The following is a 25680-nucleotide window of genomic DNA, read 5'->3' on the forward strand; positions in this document are numbered from 1 at the left end:
CAAATATTTAAACCACGTTGGCAGGTACATCAGCTTTACGCCAGCCACCGTTTCCACGTTTTTGTACTCCCTGCAAGTTACAATAAGTAAATGTGTTTGTCAGTCTTAGCTCTCTGCCACCACAGAGATAAGTAATTTTCTTTTCCAAATGTTTCCCTTTCCTCGGTTGTGTAATAGGAGCAGTCAAGATAGGATATAAAGGTAAATTGAACCACTACCCCACCAAGGGAGATTGTCACGAACAATCCCTCCCCGCTCTCTGTCTTTCCTAGCACGGCGTATATACACCTGTTTTATGTCCGAGTCGATCATAATGTTTCTGCTGTGATCCTGCTCCCCCCCGATATGTCCCCTCATCTCCTGTCCGTCTTAACCAGTCTCACACCAGACTCCACGGTCCCTTCTCCCCCCACTCCACCACCCTGTCTTAATTCCCTGTGTCTGCCAGATTAAACGCCCTGAACTGGTGTGGTTTAGTCATGTTTCGGTTCCCTGTCTTCACCCTCCACTAGAAGGAATGCGATCTGGCAGCAAGTGCACTGTTTTCTGTAAATGTGGGGACTCTAGATCCTCCCTCTTTCTTCCCCCTCTTCCCCCTATTTACATATATACTTCCTCTTCCCCTTTGATGTTGCTGTTACTTCACATGAGTGTTTCAAACATCTGCACTGGGCAATTCCTACTTTAATTATTTTCAGGGGAAAGCAATGGACTTCTAAGACAGTGATTTTCAGCTTCTTAAATGGGATTTGTGCAACTTTGAACTAAAAAAAATAAAGAAAAGCATCCTTGAAATTCGAATTCAAATACAAAAAAAAGAAAGGAAAAAAAAAAACAACTTGCGTATTTGACATGAAGACAGGCATTCATTTAAAAGTCACACTGTGAAGATTCATGCAACCATAAAAGAAGTCACTTCAACTCACAAAGAGACATTCAAACTTTGATTTCAGCACAAAAACAACTTCGAAAATTCCTATGAGGATTTGACTCAACATGCATTTGCAGCATCTCCCATTGGTCTCCTGACAGTAAGTGAACCGTTTAACAGGTCCCACCTCCTTTTTATCCCGTACAGTTCACTTTTGACTACAGTTGCACAGTCCTAAAACTCATGTGAAACGACTGTAACTCCTCACAACCTCCGCCCCCATCCCCAGTCCTGTCAGAGGTGTATCGTACTGTATGTTCACTCGATACTGTCTTTTATCATCTTTGTCCCTCCTCTGCCCCCCGTCCACTCTAAATGCCCCCTTCGCTCTTGTCTTCTCGCCCTCTTCCCTTGCCTTCTTCTTCCTGATTTCCCTGCTCCGACTTGCTCCACTGTTTGACATGTACATGATGTGTTGACAGACGGCTGCCCCGGGCTGTGCAACAACAACGGGAGGTGCGTCCTGGATCAGAACGTCTGGCACTGCATCTGCCAGTCAGGATGGAGAGGGCTGGGCTGCGACGTGGCGACCGAAACGCTCTGCTCAGATGGCAAGGATAACGAGGGAGGTAGGAGGAAGTAAAAGCTTTGTACAAATTGTCTTTTAGCTTCAGAAAAACTTGTGTGCAACTGCTATTGTGCCAGACAGAAAATTGGCTTTGATGTGGCTCCTCGGTGACAGCGCAAACAAACAAAACAAATCAATCATACATAAAACATCACTGGAAAGAATATGCAAATGTAGCTGCAGAGCGGATTGTTAAACAGCGCGCTTTAGAATATACAGTAGATCAATTATAAGGAGCAGTTGGAGCTATATAGTTGCACCCGACATGCTGGGTTTGTAACGAGCTGCTCCTTTGCCTGACCAGCAGGCACGACGCTTCACAGGTTCACATGAGGTGGCATATTTTGAAATGGTTCCTACTTTGTCTCAGCGCAGAATCTCCGCTTTAACACACTTTATTTCGTGTTAGAAGTCACCTATGTGTACTGGAGCACAGCACAGCAATGGAGATGCTGGCGTTGCTGTTGTCAAACCCGAGCGTATGCAGGTCAACCGAGCTCTTCCTGCCTGTCTTCAACATCCCTCCTGTTTTCCAGATGGGCTCGTCGACTGCATGGATCCAGACTGCTGCACTCAAATCTCCTGCCAGGGTCAGACCTACTGTCGCGGCTCGCCTGACCCCGTTTCCATCGCGAGCCAGGGCCAGAGTTCAGCCGCTCAGCCCACGTCTAAGAGCTTTTACGAGCGCGTCAGCTTCTTGATTGGTCCCAGTGGCAGCCACGTGATACCCTGGGATAACCCTTTCAACAGCAGGTAAGCAGCTTAATGAATTACTGACAGCTTTTTAATTATTTGGATCACGTTAGCTGTTTGCTGTCTCATTACCAGTGGAGGGAGGCACCTGTGTTTGTGCAGCCACTCTGAAACGTCCAAGAATCTCACATCTCTTTGTGTTTGCAGTCAAAATGACAAGTGTGTTTACAGTAGTTTGGCTGCCACACGCAAGTAAAGATTAAGTAGCTCAAGAGTGAGCTTGTTCCTTCCATAAAAATAGCCCCTGTGACAGTGAAACCCAACGCATCAGGTTGTTTACATCAAGATAACAGGACCATGTGGTTTTCCAAAATGAAAAGGAAAGTACAGCAAAGGCAAGGTGGCCATTTTCACTGCAAATCAATCTCCCGTATACTGTATCTTGTATGAGAATATTTTTCCCCGCATCACACAGTACATTTGTATATCTGAGGCTGAAAAACTTCAATAGACATTTCTTTGATATTACCAAGAAAGCCTTTGTTGCTTGAAAGTGTTCGTCCAACAAAAGAACATCAAACAAGGGTGTGAGGAATGTATTTTTTATTTTGCAAGTTACCACTGAGTAAAAACATTGTCTAAAATTACACCCAGCGATGCTTGTATGTGATACATAACTTGATACTTTCTGTACTTTGATGACAGTTTCAAGGATTTTTCTTCTGTTCACAACTCATAAAGGTGCTGTTTTTTGGGTGTTTGGGTAGGAAAAGAAAGTGTTTCATGTGATGTTAATATTAGCCACACGTTACTCTTCAGAAGGTGTTGTTGAGCTGTCGGTTGGTCCGCCACCTTGGTCCAAGCTGACTTTTGCATGTATTGCCATGTAATTTAATGTCACCTTCCTATCAGGATGAATCACTCTGGTGATACCAGAGCAAACACCTTTAAAGGAAACAGCCCCATCAGCCTTACCTGCTTTGTTTTTAGTGCTAATTAACAAATGATAGCATGCAAACACATCAGCAACAATGGAGAACATGTTAAACATTCTACGTTCTGAACATCCACGTTATGTTTAGGGCAAGTACGAAGGCTAAAGTATCCCTGTTTTATCATTTTCTTTACACTTGTCATAAACTTTTCAGATTTATTTTCTTGTGCAGATCCCACTAGATGTTTTAACCCAGGAGTTTTATCATGATTTAAAGACTTTTGACATTTGTATACATGGAACTCGTGATTTTTCAGTTTGCAGCTTGTTGCGAGAATACAAATTTTAGGTTTATCAAGGTGAGGACATTGATTGAAAAGTTTGATGCAAAGGCCAGAAAGATCTTACCCAATTATTAGAGTGCCGAGCTGCATCAGTGTGCGAACCGAGGAGACGGTTACATTTTTCACCAAGCCCCCAGTGCACTCCCACATCTGTGCAGAATCGCAAGTCGAGTTTGTTTTGTGACTGGAGGAGAGGAAAATGAACGCTAACTGTGTGCAGAAGGCTTTGGGAATATTTCCTCCAATAGTTTAAAGTAATCCATATGTAAATAGCATGCTTTACTGAAAATATAGAATGAGGTAATCCCCCCCCCAGCCGGGTTCTCAGTAATCCTCATCCTCATTGTCTTCAGCTTACTGTCGATTTCATGTCTGGCAGTTGCATTAACTCTCTTGCTCACAATATTCATTTGCCTTTTATCTCGTCGTAGAAGTTAGTATTGTAGTCAAAAACAGCATTTTAGTTGCTGTGCAAACATGCATACCACCAAGTTTGACAAAATTAATTATCTTTTTTTTTTTTTTTTTTTACACATCGCATCAGCACAAACGCTGCACACATGAAATAATTTTCCAAAGAGTCCTATAATGAAGTAGAATTCCAGTAGTGGCAGAGTTTGTGAGGAGACCCATTTTTTAACATTAATTTGAGGTTACAGTGTGAATAATTTATCGTGAGACTTTGCAGAATGTAAATTCTAAAAAAAATCAAAAAATAAAAAATTCTCTGAAGCACTGGAACGGTGCCAGAAGAGAAGTCTTCCAACAGCAGAGGGGACTGTTATTCAAAGTTGTGTCTAATGTTTAAGGGTACAGAAACGGTGAACAGTTAGAGGTAATTTTTCTCTATTTTTTTTTGCAGGAGCTCATTGTGTAAGCCAAGAGAAAGGGGAGCAGATTTCAGCGTGTGGTCAGCTTTCAGAACTCAGCAGTAAACATGTCCCTTGTGTAGCGCAGAGAATAAAACATGTGTCGTGGTGTAGTACCCCCCCCAGCCATATCACATGTCCCCACACAAGCCTCCCACTGGGTTTTCAGATGGTGTTTTTCTACAGCCAGTGTGGGACACTGACAGATAAGAATGCATGAATTATATGATGCACGTCTGGGGTTTCAGCAGGTGGTGTCACTTCACGTTTGTTTTGGGGAGGGGGTGTTCGGTTCTTGTAGCACCCGTCTGCCTCTCCAAAGATTAATAGAGACGCCGCGGAGAAAGAGTGAACCTTTGCTGGGGCTCTTAAGTGGCCTTGTTCTTTGAGCCAGTAAATAAACGATGGGAGATGGTCGTGCCAGACTTGGAGCAGGAGGGAAAGAAGAGCGGCGCTGAAGCTGTTGATCATCCCTGTCTCATATACGTAATGACCCGGAGATAAAGTGGCAAAATGGGACAATTTTTTTTTTTTTTTTTGCCCACCAGTGACAAATGCAGAGGCAACACTTAAAATTCCACTCTGTGGTTGAGAAGTGGGGAATGATTAAACGCTGATGGAGAAATATAGCATTGTCTTCCCCTCTTGCCTTCATACACAGCACTGACTTAACAAATGACTTCACTCTTAAGAATATAAGAATAAGGATCAGTGTTGGACGAGTTCTACCTGAAGGCCCTGGCTTCATGTTGAATAATGGCGGCGGATTTCTCAGGCTTTAATCATGTATGAATCTTCTGTGTGTGTGTGTGATTTATAAAGCAAAAATGCCAAAGAAAATACAGTTTTTTAGGTGAATACAGGAGAGGGGAATGCTAGGGGTGGAGAGCCTTCTGACCAGAAGCAAATCCATTTACCAGCAGGGAAAATCTGAGTGGGGAAAGTGAATGAGTAATGGTCTCCCATGCTAGGCAAACTGCCACAGAGGTGCCCTGAAGTGAAGCATTTAACCCCCCCATCTTCTCCAGTGGCATTACTGTTTGGCCAGCACAGGAAGCTGGGTTAAGTAAGGCCGCCATCAGGTGTGACTGTACATAAAAATACTGCTGGAATAGAGGATCTGTGTTCAGAAAATGGCTCCTGTATTTATTTTTCCCATATGTCCTCATGTTTTTTTCCATAAATATGGAGCATATTTTTGCTTATAGACTTCCAACCAAATGTTTCCACTTTCACAGCTGAGCATTTTGCATTTTTTGCATTCAAATTGTCACCACATATGGCCTCACCTTTCTAAATTGTTGTGGCGATTTTATTTTATTTTTTGCATTCCTGTGTTTCACTTCTTTCAAAACACACTTTTCTTTTTTTCGGTGACAGTTTGCCTCCAGCGTTGCATTTTGTTGTTACGCATTCCTATAAAGTGCCTCTTGACACGTCAGACGCTGAGCATTGCAAGTTCTCACATCAAGAGGATATCTGTAACAGAGTTGGAGAGCTCGTTCTAACACAATTCCTGTTGATATATTATCTTTCATCACAAGTATTACCACAGACATTTATCACGCCACTGAGCACCAGCTTTCAGTATGACACTGACAAAAGACTTTTTTTGGAAGCTAAAGTACTTGCCAGAATAATCCCGCTTGGATCACAACCTCTTCAGATGCATTTTAGGGGAAATTCTTAATTCCGCAAGGTCACTGTGATAACCATTCTACAAATATTTCACTCATGAATCTCATTTGATAGCCTCACTGCTGGGTGGATTGTACACTTCATTTACCAAGTTGACTTTGCTTGGCAGACTGATGATTTAACTGTGAATCTTTGTTGGCTGGATAATATGCTGCTTATATTCTTAGCTTGTAATGGCCCCGCAAACTGAATTGCTATGAGAGCTATATATAATGTCGCATGTTGCGCTATGTCATAAAATTGCTTGAAATGTAAAAAAAATAGATCTTTGTGCAACATAAATGCTGCAATACACGTGCAAGGTCCTGCAAAGTCTTCACAGACACCCTTATCCCAGTGAATTGTGAGTTCTTCAAAGCAGTGGACAGACAGAGAGGGACTCTGTAAAGTGGCATTTTCATGAATAACAACCATTGACGTGTGTGTTCCTAACGGTCAGTATATCATACCTCCTACCACTGCTGCTGGCAACGGGATGACAGTTGTTAGCAGTGCTGATGCTGTGGTCGCCTGTTGACGCCGGCTGGCATTGTTTGTTTACTCAGCTCTTTCTGTGCTTGTGCGCCCACACAGCTTGGCATCAGTCATCCGGGGTCAGGTCCTAACGGGAGACGGAACGCCGCTGATTGGAGTCAACGTGTCTTTTCTGCACTACCCGGAGTACGGCTACACCATCACGCGGCAAGACGGCATGTAAGCCAGCCCCCGTGCACACATGCATCAGTAGGTGCCGCATGCAGGGACACACAGCAATCCATCTGCATTTATCAACACTGATTTACATGTTCAAACAAACACAAGCAGTCTCTCAGTAGCAGCTCAGTCCTTAGGTCCAACCTATGCCCTTACAACGATTTATTTGTGGCATACGCTGTCCCCAGTGCAGCGTGGAAAAATGCAGAAAAAGCTGTCCAACGTTGTGAGAATTGCCCTGGCTGTTTTCCAAAAAGCGCTCAAAACAAATCGAAACAGCAGCACATTGTGCCCTAGAACAATTCCTCATGCAAATGTCACAGTGGTGGAGGCCATTTTGAACCAGGCTGTTTAAAATGCATTGAATCAGCAAGGATAGAATCAATCTGCCCGCGGTGCAGTAAAACATGGGATTACTGTCTGACCTTCTCCTGCTATTACCACAGACGGGTCCTTAATAATGGGAGTGCAAACACATACAAGACGAACGTATGTCACATATTTTACGGGGAGGGTCCACCTCAGGTAGGAACTTCATTCTGCAGACGGTCATCAGAGATTATGAGCTCGGCCTTCTCTCAAAATCAACAGATAGAGACCATGTTTATGTGTCGCCAGAGTGGAATAAAAGGCTTATTGAGTGGCAGAGAATTGTACAGCTGTTGTTATGAATCACAATCCTTGGGTCCCCAGATAGCTGAGGATTAGCTGATTTCTTCAGATATTCCGCCCTGTAACTCTTCTGACAAGGAGCGTGATAAATGGTGGGGGATAATCACACTTGGTTAGCCAACAGATCCGCTCAGTGTGTTAAGAAGTGGGGGGCAGCATCAAAGCCTGGCCTCTTGCAGCTGTGAGCTCCCCACTGCCCAAAGTGGAGAGAGCTTGAGAAGGAAGCTGTTTTAGGTCAGCTGCACAGCTTGGCTGTTGGCGCGCCCGTGTGTATGTGTGTCATTCTGAGTGTGAGCGCGTGCATGAGAGACGTGCACAAGCATTCAAATCTGTGAGTGTGTGCGTGTGTCTTTGTGCATGTGAATGCATGCGATGTCACCACACAGATGCTTTACCCCCTGGGTAGTGGAGCTCGCCGAATATATAGAGCAACACTTCAAAGGCTCGCCCTTCATTTCCAAACCAGTAACTTTTCCCTGAGTAATGTTGGACTAATTAAAACCAGTTCGCCAGAGAAAACTCCCAAGACTCGACACTCCAAACCAAATTCAACCATAAAGTGTCTTCTGACGCCATGCCTGGTTAAACACAAGTCATAAATTAGATTCACTGAACAATAATAATATATGGAGGCTGAATAGAGGGAACACTCTGGTTAAGGGGGAAAAAACACATCCCTTCCTTTGAAAAAAGGATTATTAGGCTAGTCCCGAAATAAATATTTACTGAGCTACTTAGCCCTTGAAGGAAAATTCCAAAATTATCTCAGTGTAAGTTTTGACGATAATGTTTTTCTGTTAAAAAAAATGTTCGAAAAATGAAGAAAGTAACACAAACACACACACACACACACACACACACACACAGACACGAGGTAATGATGATGAGTGCTGGGAATGTGGCAAATAAGAGGTCAGTCCAACCTCCTAATTTTCCTTAAACCTACTGTAGCTTTCTCTGTCAGTAATTCCTCGGGGTAAATAACCAATTATTGGCAATGTTTATAATTAAATTATAATTAGTATTTTCTACTCATGGAAGAATCTGTGCAATACCAATTCAATTCAATATTGTTATTTCCCACATTCAAAGCAATTTGTGTAATATCTGGATTTCTACATATAGGAGAACCTCTTTTTTTTTTTGTTGTTGTTGCACCGTTGCTGCTGTAACACTGCACATTTCACTGCTGTGGGATTAATAAAGACTTATCCTCTCTAATCTTATTTTGGGTGTGGTCAGTTTGGCTTTATCTGCAAATAAAGTGGTTTAGAAGATGTGGTGAAACAAATGACTTGTTTGTAATCTGTCAGATAATCTTTACTTGTCAGGTTTTGACATTACAATGTTGTCATCTTCTTAAACCTCAATATTAGTTTGATGAGTATATAAACTTATCAGAACCAATGGAAATGAAAATAAAACCCAGGATTTCAATAAAAGGTTTTTGCAGATAATTTATTTTTAGGCTTAAAAAGGTACAGTTTATCCGTGCATTTGTTGTTCACAATGTGTTTCCGTGTTTTCAGGTTTGACCTCTTGGCCAATGGCGGTGCTTCTTTGACGCTGAGTTACGAACGCGCCCCGTTCCCCACCGTGCACCGCACAGTGTGGCTGCCCTGGAACGTTTACCACGTGATGGACACCGTGGTGATGAAGCGGGAGGAGAACGACATCCCCAGCTGTTACCTGACTGGTCTAGTCCGGCCCAACCCCCTCATCCTGGCCACACCCCTCTCCACCCTGTACAAGACGTCCCCAGAGGACAGTCCCATCATCCCCGAGACCCAGGTGAGACGTCACCGAGGCGATTGGGAGGCATCATATTACAGGGCTTTATGGTCAATTCCAAATTTCCGTCCATATCTGATTGTTTTGAATGACTTCAATAATTTGACTCATGTTGATCCCGACATTACAGGCGGCATTGTTGAAATTACACATGCACGGAGAAAATGATAATACTGTTATCTTCCTTTTACCATGGCTTTTCTTGCCTATTTTAAACAGAGTCAGATTTGCCTTTCAGTTTGCCTTTGGGCTGTGATTGAATTGAGGCATCTCCCCAAATACTAAGCCGTAAATTATCTCACAGCAACACTGATAAATTCTGAGGGCACATTGCGTGGAGGTTACGTGCCTCAGGATTTGGTTTGTATCCATTTGGCCCAAATCAGAGTTGAAAATCCCTAAATGCAAAATGTGACTCTGCAGCTTTTGCCATTTAAACTCGTTAAAACAAAATTTATGTGCTACATTTGAGGGAAGAAGTCCAAATTGCTTGGACATGCTTCAGCATAGTGGCAGTCTGTGGTGCAACACGGTCAAGAACTGAGAGTCCTTAAAAAAGTAGAGTAAGAGTTGTCAATTATCAGAGCTGTGGTGTTGTAGTAGTTTCTTTCTAAGAAGAAGAATTAAGTTATTGCCTGTGGAGTTAGCTCAATTTGCATATTGAACATTGTAGTCAGTGGTGCGCCTGTTTTTAATAGTTTGGCTGCTAATTTATATATTTGACTGCACTGCAGAGGAACAGGATTAGCCAGTGTCAGGCAACCATTTTTTTGTACAGTGCAATAAAATTTGTTGTGGTCTGTATGATAATAAGGAACGCCACTGTAGGAACTGCAATAAATTAATATTTTTCCACATAAATCTTATGTATATACCACGGTTACAGCCATCCTCTACACTGGCTACACACTCCACTTGCTCCAATTAGCTGTGTTACTTAAGTCGATACTTCACACTGTGGTTTTGGCACCAGTCTGACTGCTAATTAAAATCATAGGTCCTTCATGAGCAAGTGGCCATACCAGGCAGCGACCTCAACCTGGTCTACCTGAGCTCCAGGGCAGCTGGCTACAAGCCCATCCTCAAGGTGCTCCTGACCCAGGACCGTCTCCCCTTTGGCCTGATGAAGGTGCACCTGATGGTGGCCGTCATGGGCCGTCAGTTCCAGAAGTCTTTCCCCGCCTTCCCCGACCTTTCCTACACTTTCATCTGGGATAAAACAGACGCCTACAATCAGAAGGTCTTTGGCCTGGCAGAGGCTGTGGGTGAGTTCCCGCTGTGAAGCTGCCTACTGAAGATGTTGTGTAAGCACAGGTACACTGTCGGATACTCGCGCTACCTTCAGGCAGTGAACCTTGGATGAACTTTGAAAGATTGATTTTACTTTTTTTAAATTGAGGATTATTTAGCTGGGGACTGCTTTTGTTACCATGTGCAATAAAGATTTAGCAGGTGGTGTGAAATCCAGAAATCCCCCAGTGCTGCATTTTTGAAGGCCATTGCTCTTTTGCTGACTTCTTTGTTTTGCACGTATGATATTTCAGCAGCTGTGCACTAAACTAAAATACTGCCTATGAAGCAGCGGTATGAGGGAAAACAAATCAGCAACGAGTCAATCGTCACATTATCTATTGAAAAATGAAATGGCAGATCGTTTTTTTTTAATAGAATCTTTTAATTATGAACCCCAAGCAGTATCTGGCGTTTGGCTTCTACCACATTTTTCCTGACAGTGGATTCGTTTTTCATTGCAATATAAAATCCTGCGCCTCTATGGGAAACATTAGACCAGGAGGTAAATTTCTTTGATTAGTTATTTGCACTCAACATGTATTACATTTTCAAGTGCCCACATATTTTACCAGTACTGGAGAAAAAGTGGTGACACTACATAATATAAGATAGAAAAGCTTTATTGTCATTATACACAGTGTACAATGAAGTTCCAGATGACTTTCTTCCTTTTAAACATACAAGACAAATAAGTTAAGGACATAAAATAATAATAAAAAAATAACTAGTCGAGTAAAAGACATAAATAGAAGTATTTGCAAAAAAATGTACAAAAATTATGATATTTTAATGCTTACATGTTCATTTTTGTTTCCATTCTTGTCTCCTGTCTGCTCTGTGTAAACACAGCCTGCAGTTCAACCGAAATATCTCTGAATTGTTTTTTTTTGCATCACATACATCACATTTTACATAGATTTTGATTAAATATGATTTTGAGCTTCCATTTTAAATAGCTTCTGCACCTTTTTTCATCATTTAAATGCATTGTAAGCATTATTCTTGCATTTACAGTTTGCTGATGTCCATACTGTTTAAGTTTTAAGATTTTAAATTGTTAAGAAGGATGAATATTAAAGCCCTCCCAAAGCATAACCCTGACAATCAATAGGATTCATTCATGCCCTATGGCTGGAATCATTATCACAGCATTTATTGTATTTACTAAAATGTTCTCTTTTATCGTTTCAATAACTCATGCCACTTTACAGGCTCTTTTGCATTGTGCTTTATTTGCATTTACGCAAGATAAAACAGACAAATGAGACAAGAGCACATAAAATCCAAATAGTGCAGGTGAGACGCAGAAACCCCATGGGTCTTCTAAAATCATCCCAGCTGGAGAAAATTACATAGTCAAAGAGACAGCACAACCAGCAAATACAGAAAACAGCCACAACGAGTTCTGAATGTCTTATAAGCTACAAGCCTCATTGATGCTGTAAGTGTCAAGTACGGAGGTTACAACCTTGCTCACCATAGGCATCTGCTGTCATTACTTTCAGTGTCAGTGGGATATGAATACGAGTCCTGCCTTGATGTGGTGCTCTGGGAGAAGAGGACGGCGGTGCTGCAAGGCTATGAACTGGATGCGTCTGACATGGGAGGATGGATGTTAGACAAGCACCACATTTTGGACATTCAGAACGGTAAGAAAGGCTCGCATGTGCAGTGCATGTGTGTGTGGCTGTGGGCCAAAGACGGGTGGCCTCTTCGGGTTACAGGCAGGTGGTCTTTACCCGGAATCACCGCAGTAAATACTTGAATCAAAATGAAATATGGTTCGTCATCCCATCTGCAGATAATAGAGGAGAGTTTTGAAGGGCCGATCATTCACAGTAATGACTGAATAAATCAGTGAGGAAGTCACCAGGGTGCAGGGCTCGCTACAATTCCACAGCGCTCAGCTATTTTAGGAAGAAGTCGGCCTTTTGCTCCTCGCCGAGGCTCATGCTTTTGATGAACAGGCGTCATGTTTAATTCTCGCATTAATTCAGTAAACTTAATTAATTTCCTGCTCCGTCATCAATCAGATCCTCTTTAATCGGCGAGTACAATGAATGGACAAGAGTTAGTCTTTGTCGTGCTGGTGCACAGACATGACGGAGTGAAACATGCATAATGAAAATATCAAATATACATACAGCAGAGTCACTAGTGGGTTACAGGACCACGAGGTCACACTCTATAATCTGGAGGATTCAGTCAGCACACTATTAAAGGGTTTCACTGTGCTACTATGGTGGAGGCAGTAATATGACTGCAATTATAAGAAGTACGCCTCAGGGCTTCAGGGCAGTGCGCACTGTCAGTGTGCCAGACCGCTGTTTTGACATTAAACCCACGCCGGCTCACAATCGTTGTTCCAGATGTCCGACACAATTTGTGTCCCTTTCATCTCCAAAATAGTGGAGGGTCAGTCCTAGTTCCACACTGACAGATTAGAGTCCGTGACTAGATCTTTTGTTTTTTTTTTTTGAGAGAGCAGGTTTTGTTTCAGGCTCATTTGTTCCTAATTTTATATTTTAGTGAGTATTTAATGCTGGTCGTTGCTTTTAGTTTTAAGCTGTATAATCACTTTATCCCTTTCAAGTCGAAGATAAATCATAGATGACTCACTTTCAAAGAGCATAGATAAATTAATATTGGATTCCTTCTGTTTCATTGGCAAACAGTATGATATTTTAGAGTGCATGAACAACAAATGCATCCCAGCACCTCGTAATTATACCTGTGGTAGTGGTGTGCCTGGTTTTTGCCTGGTTCTGTAGGCCAAAGGGCACACTGGTTGGGTTGGGATTGATTTTCTTTTTCTGTTCAGTTTTATGTTTGTAGACATGCACATTTCAGATTCTGTCAGGCTTCTGTGCAAGGTGTAGGTCAGTTTAAAAATGTTTTTAGAGGTCGGTGTGGTGAAAAAAAAGAGGCTACACCAGATTTTGTCAATGTGAGGTAAATGACCTTTTCAGTTTAGAGACTAAACAAGAAAGTGTCTTTTTCTCATTAATGTTATTTACCTTTTCGTAGCATGGTAGTTTCAAGATGAACAATGATGTTAGTATTAACAACCCCTGCAAGACGTCATCTGGAGTGTAGTATGTGTAGTGTGCCTTTGTGGTTTCCTCCACTCTACAGAGATGTGTTGTACACCTACACTCACTCAGAGGTCACACTATTCACCTAACAGGTAGAGGCATCCTGCTTTTCTGACTCACTCCCCTTCGCAGTGCTCCGTGTGAACAGAAATAAAATCAATGCTTCCAAAAGCAGCAAAAAATACACCGATGCAGCTTTGTTTGAGCTTTTATCAGGTAACAGGTTGGCCTTCGGCACAGACCAACACTTTAATGTATATTACTGTGAAGCTGCCTCACATTGAAAGCAGGTGCTGGGAATGACTGTATCATCGTTGCTTTTAGATTCGTTGACAAATGAATCTCTTTAAAATGTTATTTTATTTATTGTCTTTCAAGTGCATTGCTTGACACACAAAGTTCTGTAAAGGCTTGGTTTCTAAATGGCAAAAGCTCTCATTTGAAAATGTATTTATCAATATGAATAAACAGTGGCTTAAAGGCATCTCCAGCAGGTCGAGCGAGGTTGAAGAGGTTAATGAAATGTGCTGATTTAACAGCACACTATTAAAGGATTTGTGTGGCTCATTTAGCTTAAAAAAATCGACAGCTGCTTTTATATTACTTGTGTTAATAATGAGTTTGAACCACTGCTTTTCTAAATTTCTACCTGCTTTGTAAGCATGTAGGAGACAACAAAAGCAGCACGAGCTGACCAGTCACATTTCTGGAGGTCTATATGTGGTGTCTGCACGGCCTTTGTGTGTAGTTACATTTATGAGGAGGTTCACATGAGCTCTGGAGGCTCCTTACAAAGCCTCTGCAACCGCCTGACACAAAAGTATAAATCTATTTCTTTTTTGTGTCTTTTTGGCCCAGTCCATCAAAGTTTAAGTAAACCACTGAGATTATTTTTGTTGCCAGATATTTTGGCTACCAGCGCAGGTCGCTTTGTAAGGAGGCATATTTGTGTAGCTAGCACTCTGTTCTGCCTCCTTCTAGAATATAGTCTTTTATAGCATCTTACATTCACACCCACAATTGGCAGGGGCAACATTATTCATCCCACAATACTCAGTGGGTTTGCACAGTAATATCATCCATGTATTCTACATTTATACCAGTCCTCTCACATGCCTGAGATTGCACAAACCGCCGGATGCGGTTGCTGAAAACATGTCAAAAAAGCAGTTTCTTTACTTTGTTCAGTCCTTGATGCTACTTTGTCCTGCTTCTTTGTTGAACATTAAAAGAACAGACATAGGAGCCCACTTCCGAACCCAATCTGTCAAGCCATCCAGAACCTGAAGTTTGTGAAGTGTGCAAAAGAACAGGGAAATGTGCCTCTAGCTTGACTGCTGCCGGTGTGTTGCGTTTCATCCCACCCGTCTCAAAGTATAGCACTCCCATCTCCAAAGCTTTCACAGTGGCAGCATCACAGTTGGAGTTGTAGTCGTTTGCGAGATGCATTTGTGATCAACAGATAGGTGCAGCCCGTGTTATATGCTAATGTATGCTGAATCAAGTCGCTGTGCATGGAGAATCACGTGAATGCTTGTTGTACATGGAAACAGTGATGACAGAAATAACACCAGAACCAGATGGTGTGGAGTTTTTCTTATGCCGTAAATGCTGCAGCCTCCCCAAGGCTTTTTCACACGTTTCCCTCGTCCTGTTACAACAGCGCACTCAATATACATTGCAGAGTCCGACTGAATTTAAAAAGATTCAAAAATAGTGGAGCAAACTCGTGTTGTTCCATCTCATTTGCCGCCGTCTGACACGAGCTTAATCAATTTGCCAAAAGGGTTTCATATTGCAATCCTATTAGCTCATCCCAAAGACAGTGAAGCTTGGGAAGACTGTGAAATGTTTTTTTTGGTAGCGACTAGTGTATACGGAGTTCACATCAAAGTACCATAACCCTATCTGTAAACTGATCTCTTCTTGCCCTCACACATTAATTTTTATTACAGTTGCTGTGAGGAGGCATCTAGTTTTATTCCTCCAAACTGAATTATTCAATCTTGCATTCAGCCACTTTTTGACATTTGAGATTTATGGCCCACGTGGGTTTTTGGGCAAGGAATGCAGTTCGATATCGTCGAGCGGCATGAAGATGAATCCAAATATCACTGTTTGCCTTCATTGCTGCTCCTGTATTGATTCTTTAATGCTGTAAACCTTGACTAATGTCCTCACCCAACATGTTATCAAGCGGTGGTCCTCCGCAGCTGCACAGCGGTTTAGCTCCAGACATTTGCTATCGCTCTTTGTTGTGACTCCTGCTTCATTTTTGCACCACTTCGAACATCTGAGGACTTTTTCTCTCATCGTTTGTGGCACAAGATCCGAGCAAAAGCCGTCTCCCTCCCTCAGTCTCCACTCCAGAGCCTGTCAAAATAGATAAGGCAAATTGCTGGTGTCTGTGCTTTAGTCATGTCCTCCTGCCCCTCCTTTCTTCCTTACAAGTGGGTATGGCTTCCACTCAATCTGCGGCTCGTCTCTATCTAGGGTAACATAGCTGATTCTTATTGGACACAGGCAGAGTTCAGGAATCCAGAATCTGAGTGTGCCTACTGTACTGCTCACACACACGCTGCATTTGAAGCACTGAGAGATTTCCTGCCCACTTTTAGCCTCAATCAGGATCAGTGGGAGCCTGGGTGGTATCTGGGAGAATGACACAGTGCAAAGGAGAACAAAGAAGGACAGGGTGCAATTAAGACACACTCCCAATCCTCCCCTACCAATCTCTGTGCTCTCTGTGTGTCACCAAGGTGACATTGCTCAGGGCGCTCCAGTTTTTTTTTTTTTTTTTTATCAGGTACGGAGACTCGGCCTCGCGTTTGTACCATTAATCATTGCGGAAGCTGTGATGTCGACATTAAAGCGTTCCCTCCCGCCCCCCACTACATGACTCAAATTAGCCTTTTATCAAACAAATGATTATGGTCTGTAATGATTCCAAGAATCAATTCAGTTTGGGGCAGTCTAGTGAGGAATTATCATTTCTATATACAGGCAGGAGGGAAAGTTTGCAAAGATGATGTTCTGCTCCTTGCTCAAATATGTCTGTAATGGCTCCTATTTGAGTTTTCTATTTTCTGCTTTATCCTTTATGATAGAAAATGGCCTTCATGCTTTCTCCACATCTCATTCGCTATAATTTCTTTTTCATACACATTTATATGTTGGATTGTTTTCAGTGTTTCTTCTGTTATTTTTTGGGAAGTTCCACGCTGCCCTCAGAGTCTAGCTGTGTGTGAGCGTTTAATAAAGTGGTAAATGCTCCGTGACATGCAGTTACATTACATTCTGGGCTGTGTGCTTGTTGAACGGAACAGTGTTGGAGTGATCTTGGAGCAAACGAGACAACAGATTCTCAGACTTCGGAAAAAGCCTTTTTCCCACTATGCCAAGTTAAACAGTGATTTCTCTCTTTCCCCAACTTCTATCCAAATCTAAAACACGCCTCCGCACATTCATTTACTAATCGATGAGCATCCACATCCCTGACGGCTGATCCATTCAGCTGCCGTACTTATACTTTGACTTGAAGTCTCCTCTGCAAAATCTGTCGAGGGAGCACTAGTTTGTTTCAGTCTGTGCAGAGAAACAGAACTTTGCGAACTTGCGTTTCTTCTCGTCTCACACAACAGTAGCTGCACCTTATTTTTTGAGAAAGTTGTGTTTACAGCTTAGTAGTTCTCATCCCGACTCCGAGCCGAGTGAAGTAAAAGTTTGAAATATTTATGAATGCATGTTTATGGACTCCAAAGCCACTTTAGTGTGGACACTGTAGGAGTCCCCGTCCTCAGCCCTGGGGCGCTGGATAGTCACAAGCCAAGTTCCCATCAGTGCAGCTCTCCAGCTGAGACGTCACAAGCTTGATCCTTGCAACACTCATCAGCAGTAATGTGTCATGACCAAGTGTCCTTGAGGGGGGAAAGCTGAACCTTAATCTGCTCACTCACTCCAAAGTTGGCGGCAGACGCTGTGTACGTGGGAAAATCAAAGTGAAAGAGTGTAGTGTCAATACTAAGTGTGGAGTGATGGTGGGGGGTGGCTGATGATTGATAAGTGTTTCTAATCTATTCCATTACGCCGTCTAATAGCCTATGCTAAGACGTGTGCGTACAGTAAACTGTGATGGAAGTGTAAATAGACAGGACCACAGTGGCTTGCCAAAATGACCTCAGCATTCATTTTTCTTTCTTTTCCTTTTTTTTTGACGCTGAACGTCAGCCAAACTGCTACACTGCTGTAGTGCTGCAACTGAGCCATGTCCTGCACACTGCATTAAATCCTGGATATTAAAGACGTCTTTGTCTTCCCGAGAATGTTACGGAGTTATTACACAAACAGACATTAAAATTCTAGTCAGATTACATGGCGTATTTGTTATTTGTAGCTGCGTTTCTGGGTGCAGTGTCAACCTTTCGGCTCACTGATCGTTTTCATCACACTGTATGTTTCGTTCAGTGAGCAGATGCATGGATCACAGTTCAATTAAAGTCCCAAGGTCGCGCGTTTGATGGCGTCACACATAAAGCCTTCCCACGGACCTATTTGTCTTTGTTAGAGGCTCATGTATAATGCTCGCGGATACAAAAGACGGATTGGTCAGATCGTCCTGTCTCGCCAGACCGTGCCTTCATTTGAATTCGTCCTTCAATCAATTAAATCAATGAAAGGAACTAATCAGAGAAGGGACAAGCAGCTCAGCTGCATGCTTGATTTCACATACATCGAGGTTTACGATGGCTTATGGTATAACGCTGTGGGAGAATGACATTATGTGGCCATTCACTGGTGTCATAGATCCACTAATTAGGACAGAGGCAGTGTGAATTCACACAAGTTACTGGATGTGAATAATTAAGTGCTTCCAGCATGTACTTCTTCCCTTTGATGTGTTTTCACCCCCTTTGAAGAGAGTCCCACTATATCAGCAGCCCCTAAAAAGCCATTTATATCTGCTTCTTGTTAAAATATTAATCTGTAGTGACTCACCAAATTTGGGTAGTGCTCAGTGAAATGTATGCACCGTTTTAGGGGGAGGTACACAGGACTATATGTTTACCACCTCTCTGAGACTTGGGGAAAAACAGACTCCCTGTCAAGTTAAAAGAACATCATTTTACGTAAAATATACTTGTGGAGGGCTTCCAGGAAGCCACTGACGCTGTTGTAAAGCATTGCACAGCGCTGAAGCGTTGGTGTAAATCAGTTAAACTGATGGTCAGCTCGTTGCCTTCACTCCCTGATCTAGTTAAATCACATCATTGTTTTTGCTGAGGAAAACATGAGCCAAACTCATTTAAACAATAATTTCTCACTTTTTATGACACAAATATTAACCTCAAAAGACCTTTTACGCCTCTGGAATATAATCGACTTGCTAATGGGCAATTTTGGAAATCATTTTTGGAGAATTTGTTCATTGCCAGCAAATAAACAATGCATAATTATGAAATACACACTGATGTCTATGTGTAAAACCTGTTGTCATCAGGTGATTAGCTTAACAAAAGTACCCGAAGCTGGAGAAAAAACACAGTGGCATCACTGTGTTAAACACTTTTAACTTTTTTTTCTAAGTAATTTTATGCCAGTGTTTATGCTCAGATAATTGCCTCTTGGCTGCAGTTCTCCACTTTACAGCAAGACATACGAGTGGTGTCAATTTTCTCATCCAACGGTCTGCAAGGAAACAAATACACACATTGTCCTAAAATGTCGAACTGTTATTACACTCCTAAATGAATATATGTATTTACATTTCAACTATTCTATGCTTGCATTTTATCTGGATCTGTCGTAGATGTCTGTCGATGCTCTCCCAATCTCAAGAGACCTCCTGGTTTAAAAAAAGAGTGAATAATGAGTGCAGTTATCTGCTAGCAGCGACAAACACCAATTGCACTTGCAAATAGCTGCTGTTTTGTTTGTCAGGTATTCTTTACAAAGGGAGCGGGGAGAACCAGTTCATCTCCCTCCAGCCCCCTGTGATTTCCACTGTCATGGGGAACGGACGGCGCAGAAGCATCTCATGCCCCAGCTGTAACGGCCAGGCTCAGGGCAACAAGCTGCTGGCCCCAGTGGCTCTGGCGTGGGGCATCGATGGGAGCCTGTACGTCGGAGATTTCAACTACATCCGCCGCATCTACCCATCTGGCAATGTGACAAGTATCATGGAGCTCAGGTGAGATCAAGGCCTCGTTGTTTGGATTTTTTTTCTCATTTGTTCATTGACCTTTATTATCCAGCTACATCTGACCCTGAAACAAATTAGATCCATTTTAGGTTGTCAGAATTGACCCTTGAATGAAGACTTACTGGACATAAACTCAAAATGAAAGGACAAAAGAGACTTCATTTTAGTGTTTGTGTTAGTTTAAAAAAAATACAAATGATGTATTATTGATTTTTAAAGACAAGACAAAACATGCTACGTACTCTAACCGAACCCAAAAGCATAAAGACATACAAGAGCCCACATTTCATTTCTACATTTAGTGTTCAATTTGCAGAGAGAAATTGAAACGACGTGGTGGACAGACTGTCAGTCACACACATCTTTCCCCTACCCATAGAAATTTGAAATCTTTTCCCTATCCGTCTCCATAATTAGGATAGACATCCTGTCTTCACTGTGTAATTGGGATGATTTACGCCCTCATGCCAAGTTGGCTTCTGTTAGCAATGACTCCGATTCGGCCAGTTGGCTTATTTCAAAGTGGCAGATGTTGATTAAATGTACACTGGGCCACCGTCCTCCACGAGACGCATACATGACAAACATATGAAAACTGCCTTAAAAGGATGTAGGTCACCACAGTGTTGGCAGGTAGCTGGACGCCGAGTGGTTTGTAAGTTAATATCGGGATTACAAGAGTGGATGCTTGGTGAAAATCTAAAATGGAGAAGTGATTGAAAAGCACTCCCATCTACCCCAGAAACCTGCTAATGTACCTGCAAAGGGATCAGCGTGTGCGGTGTGGCTCTGTTGCTGGAAAAGTGTGTAACAGTATGAAATGGAGGCAGTGTGCGGCTGTAAAGGATCGTGCATGCTCAGCAGACCTTTGCTAGATAAATAATAGTTTAAGAAATGGTTTATGACTCCGAGCAACTATTTACACTGTTTACAAGGAGAGGAGCACAAACTACTACATTGAGGACTTGCGTTAGCTTTATTAAATTTAGTCGGACATAAAAAAAGCACTCTAAGGAAAATTTCTGTTCACAGAAGATGGCAGTTGCAACACAGATATAAACGAGTGGAGTAGAAGAAGAAGTCTGGCTGTGTAATAGAACATGCTTGCAGAAACGAAAGCAGCTCAGTTAACGTATCTTGTATTTGATCTTAGTCTCTTTTAAACATTCAAAGACCCAAGTGGCTGAAGTTCTGGGACTCCCTCAACCTATTTTAACTGCTGCTGTTGGCATAAAGTCTGTATTTAGATTCTGGGTTCAGTGGTCAGCGTAGCAAGTTGCAGAATCAATATTTCAGTATGAGTGGTCAAATCAAGGAGAGCAGTGGTAATGAGTGATGGGGCATTTTGAACACAGGAGTCCATGTTTTCCTCTCTGTGGGTTGCAGCATGTACTCCACTTTCTGCCAAAAACCGGAGCGTCTTTGCCTGTGACTTTCTGGAGCGTCTGTGTTGATGCTTTAAGGGGGCTACTTTGACTTTCTGAATTCTGGCTGTTTGTTTCTCTTCATGAGATTCTGTGAAAAAAAAAATAAGGCTTTTTAGCTCTTTTTTTTAGCACTAGCTTTTGATGACTCCATGGGTTCAGTGAGGAATGCCAAAAATGATTAAAGGCTTTTGGCAAAAAATCAAGTCAAGCTTACAAGTTGTTCTTACGAGAGAAAGAAAAGAAGAATCTAATTGGGCATGCAACAACTTTGAAAATGAAAAAGTACAAAAAAAAGAAAGTGAAAGTACCTCCTTGAGATGTATCAGTTTCATTATCTTTATTCTTTTTCCTCTTTTTCTGCTTCCTCTATACTCTTTCACAGAAATAAAGACTTTAGACACAGGTAGGTATGATTTCTAAGTGTATGTGTTGTTGTCTTCTTCCTGTACGTCATCCTTTTTTTTATAAATAACTCTCCCTTTTACAGTCGACTTTAACACCTGTGCGCATCACCATGTGTGACTCTAACTATAACCAATTACGGCCTCACTGCATGATGTGTAAACAGAAACGAAAGCGCTGCTCACATAAAAATGTACAATCAACACCTACGTAATGCAGTCCAATGCCAGGTGCCACAATAAACAGTCATCACTGTGAAGCTTATAATTACATTTCCGGTGATGATGTTTGGCAGATGTTCTCATCCAGAGGGGCTTACAAAACTGCTTTGTATTCATGACTAAGGCAACAGCGCTGTAGTAAGTGAAGATGCACATTGGTGGCAATTAGGTTGCCCCAGTGATTCAGTTGGCCGTGCCAGAGGTGCTCCAGAGAGTAAACCGGAGAAAGTTTATTAAGCTGGCTGTCCAAACAAAGCCTCTGGTGTGACGACGGGCTCATTCATCTGTTGATACCCCACTCTAGGTGGGATTCAGATTTGCACAAATAATGCAATATTTAATTAATGAAGTATTAATCTAAAAAGATTGGTACATTAAAAATAAAAGCGAGCTGCTACAGGAGGCCAGTGAAGGGAGGCAGCCTGGCATGCGAACGCCTGTTATCAAGATGGCTGCTGATTTCTGGATCAGTTGGGGGTTTGTGATTGCCTGCAGAGTAATGCCAGCTACCAGGATGCTGTGATTGCCTAATGAGGAGGTAACTAGCACCTGTGCTCGCACCTGAGCCAGGTATGTTCAAGATCTGGAGATGGAGTGGGAGAAAAATGTCGCATGAAAACGCCTACTCAAGTGGTAGTAGTTTACTTTTTGTTGAGATTTGTCATGTTTCTTGTGTTTAAATGATAAGCAAAACCACATGATAGTAAAAACATGTATGTATATAGTAAAAGTTACATACATCTGTCTCAACATTAGAAGCTTCACAGTGGTAATAAGTATTGGGTGACTGCTTCATTGGACTGTATAACACCACACAGGTGTCTCATTTATTATGTCCACCCCCTGCAGGTTGACTGTAAAAGAAAGGGTTACTAATGCTAGACTCACTGAATTCTTTATAGGAACTTGATAGCAGCCACCCATTTTGGGCATTTACTTTGACTCATAATAGCTGTCAAGTTTTATGACTCCATCTTTATCATTTTACAAAGATGTTTCATTGCCACATTTATTTTGCCGTCACATTATCCACTTCCGAAGCCAACCACTATTGAGTGAGGTACCATTAAGCTGGAGTACAAGCAGCGAAGCCGTGTTTACGACTGCACTGTAAAACAAGCTATTTTTCATGTTAAGTGCGTCTGTTTTGAGCTCTTTAATGATACTTAAGCACCTGCTATGTATCAACTCTGCCTTAATTCAGAAGTTCTTAAATATCTGGTTTATTGAGATGCAAGTGGCACATGAGATCATACTTTAATTGACTTTTTTAAAAATATATAAATATCAGTCACTCGTGTTGGTAAGTCTTTTGATTCATAACCCTCGCCATGTTCTCTCTGTGATCCATGAGGAGTTATATTCATTATGTGACAGTTACAGGAATGCAAATAAGCAGAATCCGGTGCCATTAGTTGTTGCACTTTGTTAACACAAGCCAGTCATTTCTGTAATTTCCAAAAGCTTCTCCCCACAGGGGAGTGATAACAAATGAAATGATCACGCACATGAATTGTCATTTGTGCTTTGTAAGCTGGAACCCCGCTGCAGTGGTATCCTGTTAGATTTTGTTTGGCTTCCATCTTTTCAACCTTGTCTGTTTTCTCACACTTTCATCCTTAGAAGCTTGGCCCTTTTTGCCTGCTATGGAAATTCTTCACAGTTTCTCTCATTTAAAATAGATGTTATTTTCTAGTTTGGTTCATTATCCACTTACATGACAAGGTTTCTACTAATTTTGAGCTGATAATAAGGTTTTTACTTTAAGCCGCAACTGGGCAGAAAATACAAGTTACACGTAATTACCAATTAATGGTGTGTGTTTTAGAAAATAATGTTCTTAACGGCAGCTTAAATACTAAGAAGATAACCTGAGCCTGAATGTTCGTATTAACTTTGTCACTTTAGATGTAATTTAACAATTACACGAGTCTGAAATGGGTTTGCTAATTTGCTTTTGAGGGGATGTGTGATAGGATGTAGGGCTTGCTATTATTATTTTTAAAACCTCGTTGAATGTCCAGAGACCTTTTTTATCTCTGAGAAGTGTCTCCTTTCCAGACAACTTTAAAAGTCTAATCCATACTGACGGCAATGTTACCTCTCTGGAGAAACATAATGGAATCTCTTCGATCTACATAATGGAACATTCTTAATGTTCTTTTTTTTGTTTTGTTTCATTTCCAAAAGGAAAATCAGGCTAAATTCCATCAGGGTCAGTTGGGTTTTACAGACAGTTTCTGGTATTTAAGAGATAGATGCATTAGATCACATTTTAGGGGTAAAGTAGCACCATTAAAAGACACTCTGGCTGCATTGTATGAAAAAAAGAGGGCTTTTAAAGAAAAGCACTGTCTGCAATTACAACTGAGTTGTCGTCCTGAACACAGTAACAACCCGGCGCACCGGTATTACCTGGCGACTGATCCGGTGACTGGTCAGCTGTATGTGTCAGACACAAACTCCCGGAGGATCTACCGCCCGAAAACTCTGACGGGGACCAAGGATCTGCAGTCGAACGCAGAGGTGGTAGCAGGAACCGGCGAACACTGTCTACCTTTTGATGAGAACCACTGTGGCGACGGAGGCAAAGCTCCAGAGGCCTCTCTAACTGGACCCAAAGGTATCGTTTAAAACTAATGAAGATGTTGTACTCAAATGGAGGGGCGGTCCACGGTGATGGGTTTCTCATTCAGTGTGGCAACTGCTGGATGTAAATTTATGTGTGCTTTGGGCTCCCTGCCAACTACTCACCTGCTGATATTAATGAGCGAATTTTGGTCGTGGTTCATGTGTTGAAAGTAAAAAGTAGACTGGACTTTCAGCTCAGGAAAACATTAGTTTGGCTGATGCTCCTAACCAGAAAGTTGTTTTGAGTATTCCTACAAAAATCCTTGGAAAAAGTATTAATTCGTAACAATTTTTCCCAAACCGCTCCAGTAAAAAGTAAGTAAAGTCTTCAGGCTTTTAAAGCTTCAGCTAGCAGCTACTCAAAAGTCTGTACCTGCTGTGCACAAGCTGTTGTCCACATTCAAATAGCACATGGTCATTTGTGGCGTGATTGCTCACTTTTCCATGAATTCTTTTGGAAGAAAAGGCCGGGATGAATTGTTTCGCATTAGTTGTTGCCCACTTTGAATGCCAACTGCAATAGCTCAGCTTCAGCTGAGTGATAAAGGCTTGAGTGAAGGCAATCTGAGGGAGCGACTCTAATGATGGAGTGGGTGGAAGCCGAGACCAGAGAAGAAACAGCAGATGGCTCCTTTTTTTTTTTCTTCTCCCCTCAGACATTTGCTGAACTCTGCTCAAATGTGACACTTTTCATCTGTCTGCGAATCTCAGACTGTCAAATAGCCAGCTCCCAAGGATTCACCGTGGCTCCCTCGGCTCGTCAATGTTTTAGCAGAAAGCAGTCTTGTGCAGAATCTAGCCACAGGTCAAACCAAACCACTCACCTTCCGTAGAAGCTTTTTAAGACTTCAATGAAAGAGAAATCATACTCAGCAGGTGAAAGCCAAGTTATAACATATTCAGAGCATTTGAATTCCTCCAAAAATTAAAGAACAATTATCCGCTATGCTCACACGCCATTGAGATCAGCAGCTCTTAATGTTAAACTCTACATGCTGAAAACCAGTGTGCAGAATGAAACGCAGCCTCCTTGCATTTGTAGGTATGACTGAAATCCCATATGTGCCGGTGTCTATTAAGCAGAACGGTGACACATAGAGTGATGTGCAGACTGGCATGGCCTGGTAATGTATTTTCTCAGTTTGGGACAAATGGTTATTGCAACTCCTCACTGGCTTGGCTGCAACTTACAACTCTGAGTTGACACTCAATCACCGAG

At 42.0% G+C, this 25680-nt stretch overlaps 1 protein-coding gene across 5 annotated transcripts in view; it reads left to right on the top strand.

Moving 5' to 3' along the window:
• The window catches only part of si:dkey-237h12.3 (teneurin-3), a 136522-nt gene that overhangs the window by 94390 nt on the left and 16452 nt on the right, over positions 1-25680 (top strand). For 3 of the 5 annotated variants that reach the window (XM_022210825.2, XM_051954298.1, XM_051954299.1), the window contains 10 exons: positions 178-201; positions 1354-1500; positions 2036-2252; positions 6611-6730; positions 8932-9193; positions 10191-10458; positions 11992-12135; positions 19519-19768; positions 21590-21610; positions 24221-24453. In XM_022210825.2, coding sequence (XP_022066517.1) covers positions 178-201; positions 1354-1500; positions 2036-2252; positions 6611-6730; positions 8932-9193; positions 10191-10458; positions 11992-12135; positions 19519-19768; positions 21590-21610; positions 24221-24453 — 1686 coding nt within the window. The remainder of the gene's footprint in view (positions 1-177; positions 202-1353; positions 1501-2035; positions 2253-6610; positions 6731-8931; positions 9194-10190; positions 10459-11991; positions 12136-19518; positions 19769-21589; positions 21611-24220; positions 24454-25680) is intronic. The other 2 variants (XM_022210832.2, XM_022210840.2) reach the window with 1 other exon arrangement.

The sequence above is a fragment of the Acanthochromis polyacanthus genome, chromosome 10, assembly GCF_021347895.1.
Source record: "Acanthochromis polyacanthus isolate Apoly-LR-REF ecotype Palm Island chromosome 10, KAUST_Apoly_ChrSc, whole genome shotgun sequence".
NCBI classification, from domain to species: domain Eukaryota; kingdom Metazoa; phylum Chordata; class Actinopteri; family Pomacentridae; genus Acanthochromis; species Acanthochromis polyacanthus.